At 46.4% G+C, this 24,519-nt stretch overlaps 1 protein-coding gene across 3 annotated transcripts in view; it reads left to right on the top strand.

Annotated features, from left to right (window-relative positions):
• Positions 1–15,110, top strand: part of BTRC (beta-transducin repeat containing E3 ubiquitin protein ligase) — a 182,240-nt gene extending 167,130 nt beyond the window's left edge. For all 3 annotated transcript variants that reach the window (XM_052660780.1, XM_052660783.1, XM_052660782.1), the window contains 6 exons: positions 328–577; positions 1,065–1,183; positions 2,395–2,505; positions 3,893–3,971; positions 8,374–8,566; positions 10,483–15,110. In XM_052660780.1, the coding sequence (XP_052516740.1) occupies positions 328–577; positions 1,065–1,183; positions 2,395–2,505; positions 3,893–3,971; positions 8,374–8,535 (721 nt within the window). In that variant the 3' untranslated portion in view covers positions 8,536–8,566; positions 10,483–15,110. The remainder of the gene's footprint in view (positions 1–327; positions 578–1,064; positions 1,184–2,394; positions 2,506–3,892; positions 3,972–8,373; positions 8,567–10,482) is intronic.
• The last annotated feature ends 9,409 nt before the right edge of the window (positions 15,111–24,519 follow it).

Consider the following 24,519-nt stretch of genomic DNA (forward strand, 5'->3'; position numbering starts at 1 on the left):
GCTGGTGATGGTTGCTGCACCCTCATTTCAGCACCCTGCAGCTAGCCCAGATTTCAAGTTGTGTGTCTTAAGGATTGCATACTGGCAGTATCCCATCGCCTTCCTCTTCCCGCTTTCCCAGTCCAGTCCTCTAACTATCACTTCCCCATGGTCCATTAGTACACTTTACCTCAGCTCAACTTTAGAGCTACAAAAGGAGAGTAAGGTATACCATTAACTGTGAGAAATAGGGTGGGAGTGGTGGGCAGTGAGGTAATCCAGTACTTAAAATAGATTGTAGCATGAATTTCACCACAATCTCAGATAACCGTAATATTTTTGTTCCAGGGTGTGGGATGTAAATACAGGTGAAATGCTGAACACATTGATTCACCATTGTGAAGCAGTTCTGCACTTGCGTTTCAATAATGGCATGATGGTGACCTGCTCCAAAGACCGTTCCATTGCAGTATGGGATATGGCCTCCCCAACTGACATCACCCTCCGCAGGGTGCTTGTCGGACACCGAGCTGCAGTCAATGTTGTAGACTTTGATGATAAGTACATCGTTTCTGCATCTGGGGATAGGACTATAAAGGTAATGAGGCATTTTTCAGTAAGTCCCCACCTTAGAGTAGGGGACTTCATATGGATATCTTCTCAAGGACAATTTTATATTTAACCCTCACTGTAGAATACTTAATATTTATTTAAATCAGATACTAGTTTATGTAATGAATCAGATAGATCATGTGACAATTTGGGTTAGGTTTTTATTCCTGTAAATAATGGTGAGTATGAAAAAGGCAGGGGTAATTTTAGGTTCAAGATTTGTCTACAAGGCGAGATTGACCCCATAAGAGTACATCAACCTGAGGATTTCTCATATGATAGCAACCAGCTACAAATTAGCCCTATATTACTGTGAATTAAACTTGTCATCTGGGATTTGACTTGGATTGGTTTAAGACATTGAATTTCCCCTGCTAGTTCAGTCCCATTTTCTGCTTCCCTAAAACTGCAGTTGCCATAGATTTTACTAATAAAAGCACCAAATCAACTGCCAAATGCCATTTCTGTTTTAGGTGTGGAACACAAGTACTTGTGAATTTGTACGGACCTTAAATGGACACAAACGCGGGATTGCCTGTTTGCAGTACAGAGACAGGCTGGTCGTGAGTGGCTCATCTGACAACACAATCAGGTGAGCAGCAGGTGCCCTTGCCCAGAAGGGATCACTGTTATCCTGCCATTTATTGTTTGTGCACAGACCAAAGGAATTGTCGACTGTGTTCTGTTTATAATAAAACATTTTTCAGTTTTCTGTGGCTTCTTACAGGTTAAAAGTTTGCCCCAAGCAGAGAGACGGCACAGCAAAGCCTTTTGTTGATGTGTTCCCTTCCTGTAATAGTTTTATCACCAGATAGACCTATTTAAAAGGAACTTCTTGAATGAGGAAGTGAGCAAGAGAAATAAAAATGGAGGTTGAAGGCCCTTCTCTAAATTTCTCCTGTCTGCAGTTGATAAGTGCTAATAAATAGCTAAAGGGCTTTTCTCTTTGCCAGTGTTTTTAAAAAAAGAAAATAGATTTGTTCCCCTACTATAAGTTGTACAATTTTGGGTTTTTTAGCATTACATAATGGGCCAGGGACCTACCAGTCTTCGAAATTATGAACAACTTATGAAGAATCCTCAAATTGAAGTACTTTTCGGTGTTTTCCCTTCATGAAAATGAATGACACACATATGCATAGAATTTGAAAGATTTATCAACCCTCTCCCCTCCTTCAAAGAAGTGCTAAGGGGATGAAAAAGCCATTGAAAAAATAACAGACAGACATTGTTATATCTAAGGAAATTAGCATTCCTAGAAATCATGTGGATTGGTCAGAAGGCATACATAATTTAAATTGGTATATAAAAATTTTTGAGAACTTACTTTGCATTTCCATTATATGAGAAAAACTATCCTGAACAGTGGGGTGAAAGCTGAGGGTGTCCTCAGTGATAGAGGTACACATATTTTGTGAGAGCAGGATGTCACCGTTCCTGTATCTCATTCTTATTTAATTGTGGTTTCCAGAAATATTATGTTTCTTGGCTTGGCCCTTTCCTTCTTAGGCAACTGTGTACATTAAATTCATCTTTTATATTCCTTGGTGACCCTGATTATAGGTTTATATGAAGCTTGATGCTTTAAAAATATTTACAACATATTTGAACTTAAATCGTACATTTTTCTGCTTCTATGGCAGAAAGTAAATAAATTACACTGAAAGTAATATATTTGTATATGAGTGTTGATTGGTTTTTATATTTTGGATATTTTAAAAGACATACGATGTATGTTGTTATAACATTCCAAGCTTAGAAAAGAATGCATGGAAATTCACTCCACTCAATGTTCTCTTTCAGATTATGGGACATAGAATGTGGTGCATGCTTACGAGTGTTAGAAGGCCATGAGGAATTGGTGCGCTGTATTCGATTTGATAACAAGAGGATAGTCAGTGGAGCCTATGATGGGTGAGTGTGCTGACAGGGTTTTTAAAAGTTCTCTTAATCCCCCCTGCCTTAGAATGTTAAACATAGCCTTTCCTTGTCTCCAAAAGATTATAGATATCACAGAAAGAATCTGATACAGTATTCTTGTGTCTAATCCATATATTCACATCTCCTTTGTTCACTGTTTTCCAAATAATCTTCCCAATCATTTAATTATACTTGTTTGCTCATGATTTTCATTAGTATTTTGGATTTTTTTTTCATATATTTATTTTGCCCTATAAAGCAGAGAACTGGATAAACCCTAGTATATCAGGATAGGGATATAAAATAGTGACTTGTAATAAAATTGAAATGTTGGAGGATAGTATCTTTGGAGGGGGCTTAGTATACTGCTGGCATTTCAGTCACAGTGCATTAAATAATCTTTACTTTCCTTCAGTCTACTTTCCAGTGGTTACAGGCTCCGTTCATGTTGTGGATGGATCCCACATCCAGCGACGCTAATGAGCACATAGTATATTCTTACAAGAATGAACTCACTTATGAAATGCTCTCTGTCATTTCTTCTCATCAGGGTGCCTGATGTGGAGGACGGCAAGGCCACAGTTCAAATATTGGCAGCTTTTTAAAAATATCAGAAACTAACTTACAACTTTATCTTAGTTTACAAGCTGGCTATACTTGATTCATTAAGACGACTCAAGCAGCAGTAAGTGTTAACAGACCCATTTCCTCTGCTTTGAGTCAGCCGTCACTGTCAGACCCTTGGGAAGTTGTTGGGGGTATGACGACATGTTTCAGCTAAGTCCAAGGTTGTATTTTTCTTACTGCCCTGGTTTTGATCTGTACCCTTTTCTTGGGTTTTGTCTGTTACTTACCTTGAGGATACAGGACATACAATTGATTCATAGAAGGGCTAAACTTTTCTTATTTAAATATTGCTTATATCAACTCAGAGTCTTACATGGACCCCAGTCCTCTGATATGTGTGACCTGGGCCACTGTCAGAATTGACCAGAAAAAAAATGCCTCAGAGTTATAGGTTTCTAGGTCTAAGTGATCTCATCTACTATTAAGAGTTCTAATATATAAGAACGCCTTTTGGCCCCAAAGTATGGTGTGACTTCACTGTTCACTCTCTTCAGTTTGTTTAAAGCTAACCTATTTCTTGTTTTTAGGTTAATCACATACATTTTCCCCTTTTAAGACTTAATAACCTCTACCCAAGAATGAATGCATGAACTGAGTCTCCAAATCAAAAACGTTTTTATATATCCTGTGAGCTGCATTTATCATATCAACTGTCTTCACCATATATATTTATTGCCATGACTTCTTGCTATTTTTCTTGTGTCCCTTTAATTTTGCTTTTTATTAAGATTTTGGTCCCCTTTTTGATCTTTAGAAAAATTAAAGTGTGGGATCTTGTAGCTGCCTTGGACCCTCGTGCGCCTGCAGGAACTCTTTGTCTACGGACCCTTGTGGTAAGAGCCTTATTGTTTAGAGGGGTTTGAGGAGCAGGAAGGGGAAGAAATTAACATAGATGTGCTGTGGAATACAGATCTGGATTTGATAGTTAGAACCTCACAAAGTCTACTACTAAGTGGAAGGGCAACCAGTACTTGACAATAAAATATGTTTATATAGCTGCCTTTCATCCAAAAGTGCTTTAGAGACTGTGTATGGAGAAGAATGTGGCAGCTGTTCAACAGCTGCACAGCAACTCTACACAACAGTTTAGTACAGGAAGTGAATAAGAATTCTGTATCGACTAGAAACAGTAGGGGGTACTTGGGGAGAGAGAACATAATGACTCAAATTGGAACCTGTCCAGAATCTGAGGACAGGCACACCTGTGCCTGCAAAAAGTGCCACGGGAGCCTGCACGAACCCCCTGATCCGCCCCTGAGTTCACTTCCCATTTAAGGAATGATGCCTCTAGCAATTTGAATCCTGTCTCTTTTATTCTCTTATACCCCCTGGCCCAAACATCTTGACATTTGGAGAAAGACATGACTTAGAAGGAAGAATGTCACCTTGAAAGCACCAAGTTCTTTTTCGTGGTGTTAGCCAAAGGCCCAAATCAGAAAATGGCCCCAAGGTTTGAAAGCTGCTTCCATGACAGAAAGAGTAGGTGGGGTATCATGGAGGACAGAATCTTCTGCACAACTCAGGAAAAGATGAGAGCAAGGATTTGAAGCCCATCCTGAATCCTGCCTCTCAGCACTTGAGGCAGCCTCTGCTCTGGAGAAGAGAGCGATACTTTTGTCTTCCTTGTTGAATGTAAAGCTCATTCTTTTAGCACTAGACCTGTTTTACCTGCATGATTCACATACAGTTTTTTTTACTGTAGACATTCATTTGATTTTTGAACTATAATTTACATACAGGAAAATTTGTTCCTTTTTTTCGTGTACTTCTATATATTTTGCATAGAAATTTGCAGTTTTGTAAACCCCATATTCAAGATATAGAACAGTTTCATCACGTTAAAAATGATACCCCTTCATATTAATCCCCTCTCCTCAACCCCTAGCTACTATCCCTGTAGTTCTGCTGTCTTATAAGTGTCACATAAAATTATATTAATGTAGCTTTTGAAAAGAATTTTATTTATATTTAATCGTGGCTGTGCTGGGTCTTCACTGCTGCGTGGGCTTTTTCTCTAGTTGCAGCAAGTGGGCTGCTCTCCAGTTGCGGTGCTCAGGCTTCTCATTGCTGTGGATTCTCTTGTTGTGGAGCATGGACTCTAGGCACGTGGGCTTCGGTAGTTGCCGTGTGCAGGCTCAGTAGTTGCGGATCCCAGGCGCTAGAGCACAGACTCAGTAGTTGCAGCACACAGGCTTAGGAGCTCCACAGCAGGTAGGATCTCCTAGACCAGGGATCAAACCCATGTCTCCTACATTGGCAGGCGGAGTCTTTCCTGCTGAGCTACCAGGGAAGCCCATATTTATGTAGCTTTTTGCATTTTTCTTTTGTGTCACTTCTTTTGAGATTGATTCACATTGTTGCATGTGTTAATACTTTGTTCCTTTTTATTGCTGAGTGGTATTCCCTTGTGTAGATAAACCAATTTCTTTCTTCATTTGCCAGTTTAAGGACATTTTTAGAATGTTTTCAGTCTTTGTGATACTGAAAACATCCCAATAGAGGCTTTTGCGTGAACGTTTTTTTCTTTCATTTCTCTTGGGTAAATACCTAGAAGTATGATTTCTGAATATACATTGAAATTTAAAAGGAACTACCAAGCTATTTCCCAAAGTAGCACTTGGGGAAACCATTTCACATTTCCACTAACAATGTGTCAATGTCCTATTTTTCCACATCCCTGACAGGACTTGGTTTTGTCAGTTTTTAAAAACATTACAGCTACTTGGGTGGGTATGTAGTTTTAATTTGAATTTCTGTGATAGCTAATGGTATGAGAACATCTTTTCCTGTGCTTATCTTTTGAAGTGTCTTCAAATCTCATCCTCATTTATTTATTGAGTTGTCTAAGTTTTTTTTAATAGATTAATTGTGACATAATTGACATACAATAACATGGACATATTTAAAGTAAAATGCAACTTAATAAATTTTGACATATATACAAACAGTGACATCATGCCAACCAAAGAGTGACTATATCCTCATGTCCACAATTACGTAGTAATCCCTCCTTCCCTTAACAACACTGAATCTTCTTCTAAATAAAGACCACTTATTTAGGCCTTTTTAAATTTCTCAGCAACGTTTTATGGCTTTCAATGTAAAGGTTTTATATGTCTTTTGTCATATTTATCCATAAGTATTTCTTATTTTTAATGCTATTATAAATTATATTTAAAATTTTTCATTTCTGGATTGTTCATTGCAAGATATATAGATAGATACACTTCTTCTTTTCCAATCTGCATACTTCTCATTTTTCTTTTTTTTTGTTGTTGTACTGACCATCAGTACAGTGCTCAAAACAGTTGGTAAGAATGGATATCCTTATCTTTGGGAAAAGGTATTTGGTCTTTTACCATTTTATATAGATATATGTTAGCTAGGATTAGGAGATTCCTTCCAGTTCCTAGAATACAGAGCTTTTATTAGGAGTGGATAGGGTTTAGTTGGGAGAAGGCAATGGCGACCCACTCCAGTACTCTTGCCTGGAAAATCCCATGGACAGAGGAGCCTGGTAGGGTGCAATCCATGGGGTCGTGAAGAGTCGAACACGACTGAGCGACTTCACTTTTCACACTCATGCATTGGAGAAGGAAATGGCAACCCAGTGTTCTTGTCTGGAGAATCCCAGGGATGGCGGAGCCTGGTGGGCTGCCGTCTGTGGGGTCGCACAGAGTCGGACACTACAGAAGCGACTTAGCAGCAGCAGCAGCAGAGTTTAGTTAAATGCTCTTATGTGCATCTGTCAAGTTGGTCAGTGTGGTTTTCACCTTTATTCTGTTAATTGTTATGTTTTTGAATACATTGAGTTTTGAATATTAAACTTTGTATCACTACAGATACCATAGACATTAAAAGGATTATAATAAAGGAATGCTATGAACAATTCTGTGCCTTCCAAACTGATAACCCAGATGAAATGGACCAATCCCTTGAAAGATACAATATTCCACAACTTAGGAAGAAATAAACATTCTGAATAGACCTAGCCTTATTAAAGAAATAGAATAAATAATAACTGTCCGAAACAGAAAGCACCAAGCCCATATGGGCTCACTGATGAATTCTACCAAATGTTTAAGGAAGAAATTATACCAATGCTCTATCCTTTCCTCCAGAAGATAAAAGCAGTGTGAATATTTCCTACCTAATTATGTGAGGCTGGCATTACCCTAATCCTGAAACCAAACAAAGAAAACTACAGACATGTCTACCAGTATGTCTTATGAACACAGATGATCATGTATCTCGTGAGCTCATTTACATCTTGTAAAGAATGTAAAATAGTGCAGCCTCCATGGAAAACAGTATGTATGCTTAGTCGCTCAGCTGTGTCCGACTCTTTGTGAACCCATGGACTATATAGCCCACCAGGCTCCTTTGTCCATGGGCTTTTCTAGGCAGGAATACTGGAGTGGGTAGCCATTCCCTTCTCCAGGGGATCTTCCCAACCCAGGGGTCGAACCTGGGTCTCTTGCATTGCAGGCAGATTCTTTACCATTTGAGCCACCAGGGAAGCCCAGTTCCTCTGTGTGTGTGTGTGTGTGTGTGTGTACACAGAGAGAGAGAGAGAGAGAGAATAGACTAGAATAGAATATTATCCAGCCTTAAAAGAAAGGAAATGCTGTCATACGCTACAACATAGATGAAACTTGACATTATTCTAAGTGAAACAGGTTTATACCTGCTTCTTAGAGCCAGTTGTCAGATTTTCATGAATTCTGCAAGCTGGTTGAACTCAAGATAGCTAGCTTGAAATTGGCTAGGATAGAAATTTTTAGACTGTAAAATGTGGAAATGCTTTTACAAATTGGGGATAGTTAATTGATAAATACATACCAACACAGTACTGCTTATTGCTCATCAGCCCTTGGCCTATGATTGTAATAGAATTCTAGAGATACAGAGAAGAGGATGAAGCCTGAGAGGTACTGAGGAATGTTCTCATTGAGGCTAAAGTCTAGGAGAGTTAGCAATGAGAAACTCGTGTACTGTTTGACATGTGTCAGCTCCAGTGAATATTACTTTGACTGTATATGAAATCAACTACCCAATATTTGACTTTTATATCCTGCCTTTAATCCAGATTAAGATTTTTATTTGTATTCTTGAAATGGTCAAGAAGACTATCAGCTTTAGCCTTTCTATAGACTCCTTTTGACATCTTGCTGAATTTGTGTTTGTTTTTTTTTTATTTTGAATAGTTCAAAAGTTCTGTTTCTGCTTCTTTAGGAGCATTCTGGAAGAGTTTTCCGACTCCAGTTTGATGAATTCCAGATTGTCAGTAGTTCACATGATGACACAATCCTCATCTGGGACTTCCTAAATGATCCAGCTGCCCAAGCTGAGCCCCCCCGCTCCCCTTCTCGAACATACACCTATATCTCCAGATAAATACTCATACACTGACCTCAGACTCGCCCAGGTATGAAAAAGAATTGTGTACATAGCACTGAGGGTAAGCAGTGGAACACTGGCTGTAAGGTATTGTGAGTTCATGGAGCCTTCTCATGCCCTTTCTAACTCCAAGTCCTATAATACAGAAACTGACACCACGAGACAGGGCTGGGCTGCACACCGGATGCTGCCCTTGATTGAGAAGTAACCAGCTTCGGTCCTTAGATAATTCTTGAGCTAGACCTCGATGATCCATGTGTAGTAGAACTAATATTCCTGCCTCAGTCACCTAGTCAGATTGTTAAGGAAATAAAATGAGATTTAAATCAGTTTCAAAACTAAGAGTATTGACCCCAAAGCCTATGGCTTTGTAATTCCCAGATTACTCTAGTACCTACAGTGGAGACCCTTTAATCCAAGTAGATAATCTGATGTTGGAAAGAAAAGAATCCCTTGGCAAAATAGCACACAGGCTGCCTTCTCATAGCTCTTGTCAGTGTCATTTGATTATAAAAGGTAGCTTTTCTCCATCCCCCTTATCTGCATTCCCTGCCCCCTCCAACTGTTTTTTGACCTTGGAAGTAGCTCTGGAGTTGGTGAGAACTCCGATATTCTCCCACTCAAGTCTCTGTCCTGTCTCTGGGGCAGAAGAAGATCCTAATGTTCGTCTTAACCTATATCCCTGGGACACTCAGATCATACCTGATGGTCCTGAGCAGGTCAGATATAGGTCATCACTGGTTTGGGAAAACTGTACTAGCTACTGGGAAATATTGCCGTTATTGTGATTTCTCATTTCCTATACTTGCCTCTGTTCTTGTGGCAGAAGCACACATTCAGTACACTCTTCTGCATATCTTTCTGCAGTGGTTCTTCTGAACAGAGTGTTTTAAGCCTTGCTTCATTCAGTACTCACATCTCTCACAGAGGATGTGCCGCTTTCTCAGCCAAGGCACAGAGGCAGGCTTGGTGAGAATCCTAGCCATGTGCCCTTGGGCAAACAACTTCCCCGAGCCTTAGTTTCCTTGAGAATTGTAATACCTACCACGCAGAGCTGTTGTGAGAATCAAATGTTATGCGTAGAAACCTTAGTGCTTAGCACAGTGCCTAGCACGTAACAGACTCTCAATTTAAAAAAGTAACCATTAATTAGTAGCAACATTGAAATTGTCATATAGGTGTCCCTTCCTTTTGCCAAAATATTATCCTCCTCAGATTTCAGTGGCATTTTGGCTCTCTGATTGTTTACATTTCCTCCTTTGTCTCACTCCTGAAACTTAGACATCCCCTAAGAGTCTGTCTCAGGCTTTTCTTCCTTACCTGAGTTCCTTTCTTTGGCTCCCTTATCTCTCCCCAAAGCTTCAGCTCTCATCTCCAATTTGTATGTGTAGTCCCAACCTCTGCCTTAATCTCTAGGCCACATTTCCAGTCACTACCTACACACCTGTCCTTGACGGTACACCAGGGGCGCTTCTGGGGCACACATCTAACACTCAGGCTCTCTCCTCATCTACACTACCAGTGCCCTCCAGCCAAGCAGCCAGAGAGCTTCACCCTTCTCCCCCACTTTTTTTTTAGTGGCATACTGCATTCATGGCCACTAAGGCCGGAACCTCAGAGCTGTCCTTACCTGCTCTACCATTATAGGAAGCAGGTGGAAGCTCAGTGCTACACCCACCATAGTCACTGTTAGTCTCTAAACATCAGAGTCACTCTGCATGAGCACTTAGAGTCCTGAGCATGTCAGTGAGCCCTGCTGAGCCCCCAGACAGGCCTTGTAGCCTTTGACAGAAACTCCTGTGTGGCATGGACAGAGAGCAGGTATTAGGAAGGACCTCTGAGCCTTTCTCCCAATTGACAGCTAGTTTAATATTCTTTTCCTCTTAGAGAAAGTGAGAAATACAGGAAAAGGGACTAATGACTCTGTGCTCTGTTTCCACACAGGACTCATTAAAGTTGTGGTATTTAACATATCTGCCAATACCAGGATGAGCAACAACAGTAACAATCAAACCACCACCCACTTTCCCCGGACTAGCTGAGGAGCGGGGCTTTAAGACTCCTATTGGGACACAGTTGGTCTGCAGTCGACCCGGGATGGTCTACTCAGCACAGCTGACTTCTTCCGTGCTGCTATCAGAAGATGTCTTTTATCTTTTGTGAATGATTGGAACTTTTAAACCTCACCTCCCCTCCTTCTTTCCCCTCAGCACCTGTTTTTTCCTCATTTGGTTCCAGACAAAGATGACTTATAAATATATTTAGTGTTTTGCCAGAATCTCTCTTGCTTTGCTGTTAAGCAGAAGAACTAGTTTCCCTGTGTAGCCAACTGGGAGAGAGCCACTTCTAGGGGACGGGAGATGCAGCTTCAAGCCAGACAGCACCCAGTGTCTCCCTGTAAACTGCAGGCGTGCCCAGCACCCAGCAGGACCGGCCCCAGCCCCACTGTGCTTAGGAGGAGGCAACTGTCTGTGTAGGCTCTGGGGCAAGAAAGAAAGGAAACAAGAATATACACCCTGGAAGATCTGGGCCTCTTTCCTTCCATCTCTTTCTCTGTTTCTGTTCCTCTTGCTCCCTGCTGTCCCACTCGCCTTCAACATGTTTCTCTGCTCCACCTGAGAAGAAAAAGTATGAAGAAAGTATCCTCAGTTATCATGAGGCAAATGAGGAAATGCAATACTTAGAAGAGTTAAAATGCTCTTCAGTCAAAATTTCAAACCCAGGTTTTGGCCACAAGTGACCCTTTGTGGCAGCAATGGATTCTCAAACATGGGACTCATCATATTTGCAACTCTTCTCTCTTCCCCTTGTTACACATCCCACCCCCACCCCCAGAAGGGAGGTGGCAGAAATTTCCTGGGCTCCATCAATGGCCACATCTTTTCTGGACTCAGCAGTCTCCTGGATTCCATGTAGAGTGTGGAAAGGAGTTGCTGATTGCATTTCCTCTCATTAACAATTAGATGTGTAATAAAAAGCATTGTACTTCATCTTAAATCACTGCTAAGGCTCAGCCTACAGAAAGAACTGAAATGGCCAGAGCCAGTTGCTCGGTACTTTCTGCATAATGCTTCGCGTCTCTGATTTCTCTATCAGGGCCTGCGAGTACCCAAAGCACCTGTCTCTTTGCCAAGACCATGATCAGACTAGCTTACCAGGTGATCAGGACTAAAAGGTGATGATGTCTTTTTCACTGAGGCCAGTAAATATCGTCCCTCAAAAATCAAGCTAATCATCTCAGCCTTGCACTGCAGAACTTTCCTTCTGCTTTTCCAAACCTGGTATATATAAAAGGCAAAGCTGCCAGAGAGAGAATCAGGGTGAAGTTTGGCATACAGGGTTTATTAATGGTGCAGAAACTGCCTTCTCTTTACTTTTCTTCCTCCTCCTGGCCTTATTTTACTCTCCACTCTCCCCAGCCAATAAAATTTCTCCGGCAGTTGGTGAGCAACATAAACAAATGAATTTCAGCAAGGGCCAAGGCTGACTGGTAGGAGCTTCAGGTGATGGCATGTGTGCCCCCCAACCCGGGAGCTCAGGGAGTACTATCCATGTGTGCCCCACTTGTTTCCAGGTCAGGAGTGGGCCTGCACCAGCCATTTCATCGGACACAGACACACCCATCAACAGCCGCAAGGCCCAGGGCAGTCTCAAGGGTCCCTTGGAAGCTGAGTTGACAGGCCCATTGTTTCCATTACTAATCAATGCAGTTGAGTAATAGAAAAGCCTCTTATAACCAGCTGCTGTAAAATTTCAGTGGGAGCCTGTAGCAGGTGACCTTTAGACAGGCCACTTTAGTTCAGCAAGGGAGGCGGGGAGAGAGAAAGCCATCCTCACTCTTCCCTCTGCTTTGCCAGAAGGAATCCTCTTTCCAAAATGTGCCCAGACTGAATGTTTTTGCATAGTGAGAGGCAGACTGTGCATATGCATTTTCCCTTTCCCGCTTTATGAGTGCTTTTAAGCTTTTAGTAACAGGTTATAGAGAGAAAATATTTTCCAATGTAATGATATGTCATTGCCAGGGAAATATTTTCTGAGTATAATTCCCTTACCAACTACCCACATGCTAGAGAAATGTCTTCTATTTAGCCACTATCAGGGTTCCTTGTCTATTGTCTTGCCTATTAATGGATTTTGATTGGTTAAGGATTTTCTGTAGATGAGGCAGAGGGCTGACCACCCTGAAAAACACCCAGGTCAGGCACTAAAGAGGCAGTGGATTTTGACCTGTTTCAAAATATTGTCCAGTAGCCATAACTTTACCAGCCCTTCTCTTATATGCTGCTATTCAGAAGTGGAACTGTGGAATAGTCATTGGTGCCCAGGGTTTTGCTCGCCCATCTAGGTTCAGTGTAAGGTATGTTGTTTCTAAGACCATTTTGGGAGCTTGTCCAGTACATCATAAATGAGATCAAGAGTGGACCCTGCAGTCTGGAGCCATGAGCTCCATCAAGGATATTCTGCAAGTTGTCCTCTGCTGCTGTTGGAAATGGGAATGAAGTTAAGTGGTCTGAAAAACTTGAGTTAGTCACATTTCTCAGCTCTGGGGGTCATTTGCCAGTTCATTGTAGAAGAAATAATCAGGTAAGTAGAAGTTCATTTCCAGAGAAGGTAAATCCCACTTACCATCTCTGCATGATTTCAGTGGGAATTGATTATCACTAATCCCCAGCTGGGCTAGAATAAATGTAAAGTTTGACCTTTTTAAAAAGAAAAGAGAAACAAAGAAAGTCTTAACACCACCAAAGAAATGGTAGAAAAGGAAGTGAAGGTGTCTCTGGGCTCTTCCCCATTGTAGATTAGTCTCTTCTCACTAAAATTCCAGTGTGGGCCTGCCAGCAACATTTCATAAAGATAGAGGAATCGTGTTCAAAAGCAGGCGAGAGCATGTGCATGCCCCTGCACCGGTTGCTCTGTGGGCACTTGTGAGTTCTCTGTTCACACTGGGGCTTCTTGGACAAAACCAGCATGCCTTGCTACATGTGTGTATTTCCACTGCTGAGAACATCCTTTGACTTCCCTATGTGCAGTTTGAAAGTGGACATGAATTGTGAATGGGAGGCCTTTTACACATGTCTCTTGGCAAAATTCTTTCCCAATGACTCTTCACCAGAAATTTCAGAGACAGACTCTCTGGAATTCTACTGACAAGTAATAAAGTCTGGCCCTCATAACTTGTTTTGGGGAAGGATCCTGGGACCCCTGAATCATTCTGTTTTCTGCTTGAGTAAGAAAAATCCTTTTTATTTTTCTTTTGTAAAACCAAAAGTTGAAGAGAAGAAAGTATGCACTCTTTGTCATTTCCTGGTACCCACTGGTTTGAACAGCTGTGGTTACTTAGCACTTGGTTATATGGGGAAAGTCAGGGCTTTGGGTGGAGTGGCCGGGGAGATATTAGAATATTAATAACTAGGGCAACGTTTTCTTCCCTAGAATTATAGACTTTGGTATTGTTGACCTTCTTGGCATCTTACATGGTGAAACCTTCCTGCCTAGAATAGTGCAGGCCAGAGAGGCTAGGCTGCAAACTTGGTTCTGGAGGAATCCAAGGTTCTTCCAGGTGTAAAAGGGGATGTTTAGATGCCCACCACCTGTCTGATGATCAGGTTTGCCATATGACTTTAATCCACATTTCTGATCTCCTCCTCCATTTCTCTGAGTTCAACAGACTGCCCACGATCTGGAGAACATGAAAAGGTGCCCTTGCTTTTCCTTGCCTTCCTCTCTTCCCTTCTAGAGTAACCCTCACTTTTATCAAGTGTACCTGAACCTGCAGGCTGAGTTCATCTCCCCAGACTTCATCCACACAGCTGATTGCTGACAGACCTCAAGCCCCTTACGTTATCCACAGACTCAATATAATCTGTGCCAAAAAGACAGCCGTCTCTTAGTAGAATAAAGCTAAGTTTTGCTTCTTGTTATTTTTACCTGTAGTTCATTTGTGACTTTGGAATCCTTGAAATTGAGAGAAACCAAAAAAGTGTGATTATGGCTACCTGATTTCAGGTGGAACTTAATGCATTGATAGCCAGAAACCTCTTCTGTTGGAAATTGAGTACCCATGATCCAAAGTTTCCTGGAGGTGGATGACATCTGCCAACATCTCTCCAGCCCACCCTTAGCTTCCGATTGGTTCTGTGGTTGTGTGGGTGTTCAAAGGTCAGTGCAGTAAACAGCGTTATAAAGCATCACCTCCCCTCTATCCCTTTCCCTTTCTTGGACATTGATGGGGAAAAAAAAAAGGTTAGATCTCTGGGTACCAAGGACACTAACACTTTCCCAAATCAGTGATCACTCAAGCCCAATGCAGACTGTTCTGAGGGATGTTCACCTGACTCCAGCTGTGGGGCAGGCCTGGCAACAAGTGGGAGCCTCCCTGAGAGCTTTTGCTCAGCCTTTGTTCTCTAGACTCTTCAGTACCGACTGCTTTGACTTTTGTGATTATGTTATGGTGATGTGTAGTCAATGTACTGATATGTTCACAACCTAGAATCATGATAATATAGTGTGTTTTTTTTTAACTGTTCAGAAAAAAAAAGGTAACTTAATTACAAATATAAGATTAAAGTGAATTTTCTGGGTGTCTTGTCTCTTTACCCCAACATGAAGAGGACAATGACTTTTTCAATATAGAAATTGAGGGAGTAAACAGAGACCTTTTAAAGAAAATCTGACATGAAAAAACAACATTGAGAGGAGTCAGGGCCAAATGGTATAAGTAAATGTGGGGACCCAGGCATACAATTAAGTGTTCCATGTTGAATTAAATTAAAGCCAAGGTGATGTCTAATTTGGGAGCTGGTCACCATAGTGGCCTACCAACCTGAGCCCAGAGCTTAAGTTTTCTTCTGCCTCCTTATCAGGTGAAAAAACTTGGGTTTCCCCTGCATCCCATTTGATCAATTTTGAGATGGTAGAGCTCACATTTGGGAGCAATTTCCAGAGAGATTCCAACAAGCCTTAAAAACAAAGGGAGCATTGACTGGGGAAACTCACCCTTCTTCCCTTCTTGAATCAAACCTAGGGGAGTGGGTACCAGGTTGCAACTAGACCCCTCGCCTTGTCCCTTCTGGTGTCATAAGCAAGAACTTTGGCAAAATTAACCCATCCTTGTTTTGTGTCTATGGGCTTTTAGTAGTGGTGATCCTGCCTGCCTGAGCAGGCTCCCTGGCTTGCGGTCCCTGGATTGACAACCGGTCGTTACAGCCTTCTCGGGCTGTTAGATGACAGGACCGTGATGCCGAACTATTCCCTGCTAGAATAGGAGCATGTCAGAGCATCAGGTGCACCTTGACGTTGTGCAGATGAGGAATGTGAGGAACAAGAAAAGGAGCTCTCCACACTGCCGAGACCACACTGGGGTCTCCTCCCTGAGGGTGAAGAGAGACGAGGAGGAGTCAGCGGAGACCACTGGGGCCACTGGCATTGGCTCAGTGGTCGCTTGTAGGCTGGACGTCTGAGCCCAGAATTGGGCAGAGGCTGGGCCTCGAGGGTTATGGGTCTCACCTTGAAAGCCAAGTCAGATCATTCCCCACAGGAAGACGTGTCTAGGGCTCACCTTGGAAGACACCCTGAAATCACAGTTTCCTAAAGCAGTGCTGGGCCTGGACTCCCTCTCCCCTTCAAAACCTAAAGCTCTGCCACCATCAGCAATGACTAGGGAGGAGACCTCTCTTCATCCTGATTGGCTCTTGCCAATTAAGAGCATTTTATTAGGCTGCTAATTAAAGGTACTTTGTTAGCAGCAGGAGAGGCCGGGTGGGTGCCTGGTGAGACGAAGCAGAAGCCAGGAGAAATCGTTTTTCCTCCCCCCCACGGAAGCAGAGCCTCTCAGGGAACCCTCTCAGTCCCCCAACCTCTCCCGCTGCGCCTACCACACCCTTTGCTTTCAATTAGTGGCTCTGAGGGGAGTGAGGTCATTACCAAGCCCAGGTGGAGAGCCCTCCCCTGCCTCAGGCCAAATGAGGCCTTGGGTAGGGGAGGCTGTCCCAGTCCCCGTGTGCCTGCGTACCTCCTTTGGTGCTTTGGAGTCAGGGCCCAAGAAAGGAGAAGCCCGCAGATTGTGTTTGTTCTCCCCACTGAGGAGTGGCCCATGGGTCCCCATCACTCAAGACTACTGCTAACTTGGTCACATGGTGTGACTCTCTATGCCCTCTTCCTCACCAAAGTCTCAGCAGGTGGCTAGGAAATGTGACCTTCCTATCACTTTGCAAGTGCTGAGCCCACTTAGACCCAGAGTGGGTCCAGGAAAAGGGGCTGAGGATTTTTCCAGCCCAGCCATGCAGACCCTGAGACTCCTCTGGTCTGGGACACTTAACCCTGCCTGGCCCAGCTCAGTGCCAGGAAAGTCTCCTTCCTCTAGCAAAGGAGGAGGGCCTGGCTATGACTTAGCACCTAGGGGCTGGTATGCAGGGTCAGAGTTACCCCCTAGCCAGGACCTTCCCTGTCCCATCTTGCTGCCCTCCTCACCCCCTCACTTAACTGCAGAATTAGCACGAGCCTCAGCTGGGAGGGCAGATTTATGGCTGGGCCTGCCTCCTTCCATTTAACCCCAGGCCAGCCCGGGCTTCAGACACTAAATTAGATTTTTGACAATTAGAGAGACTAATGGGCACATAGCCATCCCTAGAGCCAGATATCCAGCAAGGCCATCCTTTAATATCCACCACTGGCCAGCCAGCCCCTCCCTGGCCACCCTCCTCTCTCCCCTGTTGGGTGTTTCTCTCCCATGCCCTGCATCTCTTTGCCCAGGCTCTAAATGCACTCCAGAGGTTTCTCTGGTTCACTCTCCCTGCATTTCTTACTCTCTCCTTCCCACCCCTCCACGAGTACCAGCTCAGCTCTGGGGCTCTGCCTCTCTTCACCCTCCAATCACATTTCCTCTGCCTTCCCAAGGGCCCATCCCTCTGCAACCTTTCTGTTGGCCCCTAGCAGACCACAAGCCCCTTGAGGGCAGGGGTTTGTGTCCTACCTGTATCCAGCATGCCTAGCAACCAGGGTGCGTAACGTTCATCATTTTTGGGGCCCATCTCCCTGCCTCCTCCATCTGAGTCCCTGAGTCTCTAAGGCGTGCCCATGCTGCCCTCCTGGCCACAAGCCCAGCCCTGGCTCTGGCCTGGGTCATCTTCAGCGTGGGCTGAGTCCTCTTTCCTTGCAGCACCTCAGCTCTGGCCAGTCTTGGGCTGGGTGGGTAATGAGATTGCAGTAAGTGGTGCTGGGGGTGGAGGGGAGCTGCTCACATTCACTCAGGCAGACTCATAGCTCTGTCAGGCTGATTGGTCCTGAGTGGAGACACAAACGGCCCCCCATGGACACACTGAGATTGGTTATAAAATTACAAGCATTTGTTCTGCTGTCAGTAGCCTTCCCTCCCTCCCCTCTGCCTGCCTGCCTGGGCTCCCCACCACCCCTCACCCAGCCCTCTCTCCCCTGGGGTCATCCCATACACCCTGAGGGACCACCAGAGGCCACCATGGCAGATGAAGCCAAGGCCACCAAGCTCCCCATCCAGGCTGGCCTTCTTGCCTTGGCCCTGGGATTATCACAGCTCAGGCTGGCCTCAGAGTGACCTGACCCTGTGCTCAGGGTTTCCTAGTCTCTGAAGGTAAGTGGAGGTGGGGGCCCCTGGCAAACAGTCCTTGGAATCCAGATGCTCAGATCTCAAGTAGAGGAAGATGTCCCAAGCTCAGGCCTTCCTGAACAACCAGAGCCCACAACCTTTGAGGGGGTCCAGGAGAGGGGTGGGGGTGGCTGGGAGCCTTTCCTGCTGAAGGCGGGAGCAGCAGAAGCCAGGGTGGTGGGAAGGGTCCATCTCTCTTCCCTTCATGTGGTCGGTCCCCTGCCATGTACCCTAATCCCCAGGTAAAGACAAACCAGCGCTCAGGACAACCCCAATCCCTGGAGCCTGAGCCAGGCCTAAAAGCCCATATGCCCACCAGACGCCTGCTATGGTTACCCTCTGCAGAATTCTGGCCCTTGTACTCACCCTCTATGGCCAAAGGTCAGTCAGTCCTTCTGACCTTCACAGGAGCCTGGTTACTCCCAAAGCAGTTGTGTCATGAAACCTTGCCTTGTGCTCTGCTGATGCAGTCACAGAGATACCTACTCTGTACTGGCCCTGCTCCCCCGCCTGACACAGACACAACAGCCCGTCCCTCTTACTCTGGCCTCCCTGCCTCCTTCCAACCCTGTTTCCTGCAGCAAAGCCTCAGGCCCTGGCCGTTTCCTGCCCCCACAGCCCCAGCCTCAGTGTCTGTCTGTCACCGTCCTGCTGGGAGGCACCAAGGTGCCCTGTGACCGGGTGCTGGGTTCCCCAGCTCAGAGTGGGAACTTTAGGGAGCATCATCTCCTCACTGATGCCTACAAGGTGCCTTCCTGCCATCCATCATTCATTCTCAGCCCAGAATGTATTTGCTGTAATTACATCTTTAATTAGGGTGATGATGGCTCATTGTTCACCAACAATGATGGATCAGATCCTCCTGCTTGCCTTCCTCCCTCTGTCCAGCACCCTCCAGGTCAGCTATCCCCCAGTGCTGGGGCCGAGAAGGATGCACAAGAACCTGCCCTCTCCTAGGGACCACCAGATGTCTCCGTGGTCCAAAGTGGCGGGGTGGGGTGGGGTGGTGCAGGCCAATGTTGCCCCCATACACGCATGCCACCATCACCACCCCAAGCTGGGCCCTGAGCTACACACTCCTCATCCAAGGAGCTGACAAGCACAGAAACTCTCACAACTCTTTAAGTGTAGGATGTCTGAGTGGGCGGCCCTAATTCCAAGCTCCCGGTGCATTAACCAGGGTCTCTGGCAAGATCTCCACTCCCATACACTTGCACCCACTCAGGCTGCAGGCCCAGGTCCAAATCCGCATGTGGTGGCTGTTCCATGACAGTGTTCAGTGAATGAACAGGTCGATCAGTGAAGGGAGATGTGCTCTGAGAGGGTAGGGCTCAGAGCTCCTCGCTGGAGGCCATGGGCTGGTGGGAGTCCTTGGTGAGCAGAGGGGCCAGCATGGAAAGTGAAGGCCCAGGACCCTCCAGGAAGCCTTATGGGTAAGACCCTCATGTGGGTTCAAATCCCAGCTTGGCACCTCCTGACTGACTGTATGACACGGGGTGAGTCTCCTCACTTAAGACTCAATTTCCTCATTTGTAGAACAGATATAAGAGTGGTACCTACCTCGTGTGATGGCTGCGGATTCCCAGAGACACTGCATGTAAAGTGAAGAGCCTAGGATAAGGTGGTGGCAGCTGCAGGGAAAGTTAGGGGCTCAGCAGCTGAGGGGCACCCCTCTTTACTGCGGCAGGGTAATGGCACTGGGAGCTGGGAGGTTGCCTCCATCTTGGTTTGAGGAAGGCCTTGCCCATTCCAGGCACTGTTGGACACAATGGCGGGGGTGGGCAGGGCTGAGACGAGGCTGGTGTAAGATTAGGTGCCCAGTAGTTTCACAGGACATGCATACTGATAGAAACTGGCTGACCTCTTTTCAGAGCCTGATAGCCAGAGAGGCTGAGACTGCAGGCCCAGCAGGGCTTAACCTGTACCTAATCTTTAAGGGAACTGCGCTTCAGGAACGTGGAAATGGGAGATAGCTAGGGTGGGACCTCTATCCCTTCAACCTTTCAGCTCTAAAATTCTTGATCCGCCGTTGGGGCCCTGTCATCTCCCACAGAGCTTCCCCACTTCCAGGGGTCACCTCTGCATTCCCTCTTCCCCAGTGACCCTCTCCACCCTGCCGGGCCCACCTTTCCCAGGGTGACTCTAAGGCCCAGGCTGGAAGGATGAGCCATATGTACCTAGCGGTAAGTATGCGCAACATTACATATGTATATTGGAGAGTAAATAACCCCAAAAAGCGCCTTGTAAATAGACTCCAAGTTTATCCTTTATTAATGAGGCACCGAGTGCCCTGCTGTTTTAGAGCAGCGAGACTTTCATAATATCAAAACCTAAATTACACTTGCGTCTCTCATCCCAGGGATGAGCATCTTTTGGCTCCAATTGCAGAGTGAGTAAGCAGGGATCCCTTCCTGCCTGCCTGGGATTTGTTGGCACCTTTCTTCGATTGGAGGGAGGGAGTGAGGATGTACACACGCGTGCCTGCACATGTACACACACACACACACCAAGTTCCCTAGAGAGCTTTGTGTCTAAGGCCTCAGGGTCCAGTGTGTGAAGGCAACCTGGGATGCTGGCTTTTCATTTCATGTACAGAGTTTACAAGATCAAGGGGTCATCCCAGGCCCTGGGGCATGGAAGTGGGGTGGATCACTATACAAGCTCTGTGACCAAGCTACTCCCTATCTTTTAGCTTCAGTTTCCCCATCTGCAAATGGGGATGATAATAGCTTCCTCCTAGGCTTGTTGTGAGGACTCAGTTAATGGGTCACAAGTGGGGTCTGGTGTAGAGCAAGTCCTTGGTAAGTGTGAGCTGTGATGATGATGAAAATGACAGTCCCCTCTTTGGAATGGGACACCAGTGTCTTCAACTCCTAAAACACACCACATGTGGGGTCACAGAGTTTCTTATTTTGGCACCAAGGTTGTGCACTGACCAGGACCCGTCTCACCCTTACACGTGTGAGACCTGACCTTCCAAAGGCCCCCAATCCTGAGCTCAGCTGGGGCAAGGAGCCTGGACCCTCTTGTTGCCCCCCATTTCTGAAGTCCAAGGCTCTTCATGGACCCGTTGGGGACTATGCCTACCCTACCCTAGTCCTAGACCAAATGGACTAGCTGGGCAGGTGGGCAGGAGGGTGCTGTGTGGACAGGATTTACAGCCTGGCCGGCCAAGCTCCTGGTGCTCTGGTGGGCGTCATGTCAAATCTGTCCCATTATATGGACAGTTGAGTTTAATAGTCATTGTGTGCTCGCTCAGAGCCCAGCAAACATCGCGGGGCGACACCCCCTCCACGCAAGCCTCCCGCTCCCCAGCCACACGGCCCATCCGTACAGTAAATTAAAAATATGAATCACTTCTCCCCACTGCCTCCCCAAACGCTCATCTTGTCAGCCTCTATGTTGCCTTCATTTGTATTACCTTAATTTAATGTTAATTATGGTCTTCATTTACAAGGAACAAGCGAGCCCTGCTCTGCCAAGGGACCTTCCCCCACCCATCCCCCCTCAGCCCAGGAGGGAGAGGCTGGGGGAGAGGAGGAATTTGGGGGGCTACAAAGGAGGAAGGAAGGGAGTTGGGGGAGGGCAAGAGATGAGATCTGGGCCATCAGTGGCTGATGGCCGTTCAGGGAGGGACTAGAAAGACCCACCCCATCCCTCCTCCACACACCCTGTCATCAATCATTTATTCATTCAACAGTTATTTATTGAGCACCTAATAAGTGCCAGATAGCCATAAACAGAGAGATTGAGCGGGGTGGGGCTGGGGGATCTTCCTCCATAATAAGCGCTACCGGAGTCCCCTTTGCCATCTGAAGTGAATGTGCTGGAAAGCAACATCAGGAAGACATGTCATGCATGCCCCAGGGGGCTGGTACCTCGCTCAGCCCAAAGGGCTCAGGACACTCCACCAGCAAGGGATCTTCTCTTTCTTCCAAGTTCTCCTCTTGGCTACTAGTGCCATCCCTACCCCAAATTGCTTCATACTCTTTCCAGGCAGGAAGTTCTTTCTGAAGTCTTTCCTGAGTCCCTCTTGCTTCAGATCATCCTAGGCTCAGAGCCTGAGTGGGGTCAGGAGTGGAAGGGAGATTCCCAGGCTATACTGTCTCTGGAAGGTTGGGAGGCAGGCATGGTGGGGATCACTACTCATCACCCCACCACTCACTACCTTTACCACCCCGTGACCCCACCACTCAGCCCAGCTGACTTGCTCAAGGTTCCGTGTCTGAGAGGCCTGGGAGACCCCCTGTGCTCCACACTCTGCCACTGGGACACACAGTCACATGTAAGCCTGTAGAGCCTGTGGGGGCACGATAAATGCTGGTGGCTCCTTTCACACGTGTGCACGCAGGGAGCTGGCCCAGGGCCACCTGCACTCGAGCTGCCATTAACCACGAACACCATCCCCTCCCCCCCAGCACTCGTCTCCTCAAGTGGGGAAGAGGATCTCCAGCAGGGAGTATCTGTTCGACAGATGAGGCTGTTCTGAGTGTGTGTCTGCCTGTGTGTCCAGTCTCCAGGGAGCCTCGATCCACACACACAGGGACATGTGTCTCCCCAGGTTCGGTGTGCCTGTGTGTATGTGCAGGAGCGTGTGTCCAGCAGGCCCACATGCACGTGTGCGCGCCTGTGCTCCTGTTCGCGACCCACCTCCTCCCCCCGCCCCGCCCCGCCCCCGCCCATCCCTGCCTGTCAGCGGCGCTGATGACATTGGCTCAGAGGAAAGTGATGACAAATGCCCGTTATCAGCGAACGAGGCCGATGACAAATGGGCGGGCGCCCGAGCAGCCCCATTACGCTGTAATAACAGAAGATGGATGGCCTGGCGCCCCCCCGCCACCCCCACCCCTACCCACCTTCGCCGGTAACGGGAGCCGATCAGGCTCCGCCCGCCCGGGAGGGAGTCGAGCGGCCCGCTGGGCCGCCAATCACGACGGCCCCGAGAAGCCCAGGCCCAGGCTGCCCGAGCCGGGAGCCCACGAGGCTGCCTGCGGCGGAGGAACAAAGCGGCTCGCTCGGCGGAAGCAAGCGGTGCACGGGGTGTCCGGCCTGCCCGCGGCCAGGACACGCAGCTGTGCACACACATGGTCTGCACACGCGCCAGCCGCCTGCGTCCTTGCACTGTACACCTGCAGCTCCTGTCTAGGCACAGCCCCCACGTCATGGGAGCACAGACACAAGCCTTCATGCTGTGCATGGGCAGACGTCTGCCACCCAGAGCGAGGTGCACCCACCAACACAAATCCACGTACACACAGCCATGCAGACCCCTGCACAGGCAATTCATGTACGCGATGACAGAAACCTCTATGTCTGTGCACACGTATGCAGCTAACACGCCTCCACATGGATAGATATGAAAATACGCATACACAGAAGCAGAATCGCTCATGCGTTGACATAAACCCTCACACTGTCCACACAATTCAAGAACTCCAAACATACCCACGTGCCAAAGATGCCCACAGCTGCATCAACAAATGTTAACTGAGTCCCTACCACGCTAGCGTCAGCAAGGTGCTGTGGAGTTACAATGACAAATATGACACCATCCTTGGCTTCTAGAATTTTAAGTCTACTAGGCATGGCAGACAAACGGCTGTGAGCAAAGGCTGAAGATGATTTGTGTTTTGACCCAAGAACATCGTTTGTGATGTGAAATTTCCCAGTGTGAGATTTCCTCCAGGAAAATCAGAAAGTCTTCCCAGAGAGGTGAATAAAGGAAGAATGAATTTTCCAAAGGAATTGAATTTTGGGGGAAAAAAGCATGGAAACCAGAAAGTGTAGGGATTGTTTGGGGCCCAGTGTTTGCCTGGCCAATAGTCCAGGCAAATAGCACTGAGTGTGGTCGGAATGAAACTTCCCAGAATGGCTGGGGTTATAAAGAGGCTGGAGCAGGGAAGAGGCTGTGACAGTACCAACTGAAAGACCCAGGAGGCTTGAGCTAATTGCTGACATAAAAAAGGAGAGGACCAGGATGTCAAGGAGTGGGAAAGTAAGAGAATGAGAGGTTCCAGGCAAGGCTGTCTTCCTAGGTGTGTGACATGGGCCAGCCCAGGGGGCTGTGCATTTAGAAGAGCCCTGTATGTCTGGTTTAATGCTCTGTCTTGAAATTCTTTATAATTTTATAATAAAGAGCCTGAAGTTTCATTTGGCTTTGGGCCCTGAAAATTATATATCCAGTCTTGGAGCTAGGGATCTCTCAGGTTGATCAAGTGAGACAGAAGGAGCAGGTTGGGGGAAGACAGCAGTGAGTTTGGGGGATCAGGGAATATATGAGAGTCTGGATGTGGAGTCAGGGGTTGAGATGATGGGTAGTGTCTCCCTCCCTGGGGTGGGAGTAAGTGCCTTGCATACGCCTC

This window comes from Budorcas taxicolor, chromosome 23 (genome assembly GCF_023091745.1).
Source record: "Budorcas taxicolor isolate Tak-1 chromosome 23, Takin1.1, whole genome shotgun sequence".
In the NCBI taxonomy this organism is placed as follows: Eukaryota; Metazoa; Chordata; class Mammalia; order Artiodactyla; family Bovidae; genus Budorcas; species Budorcas taxicolor.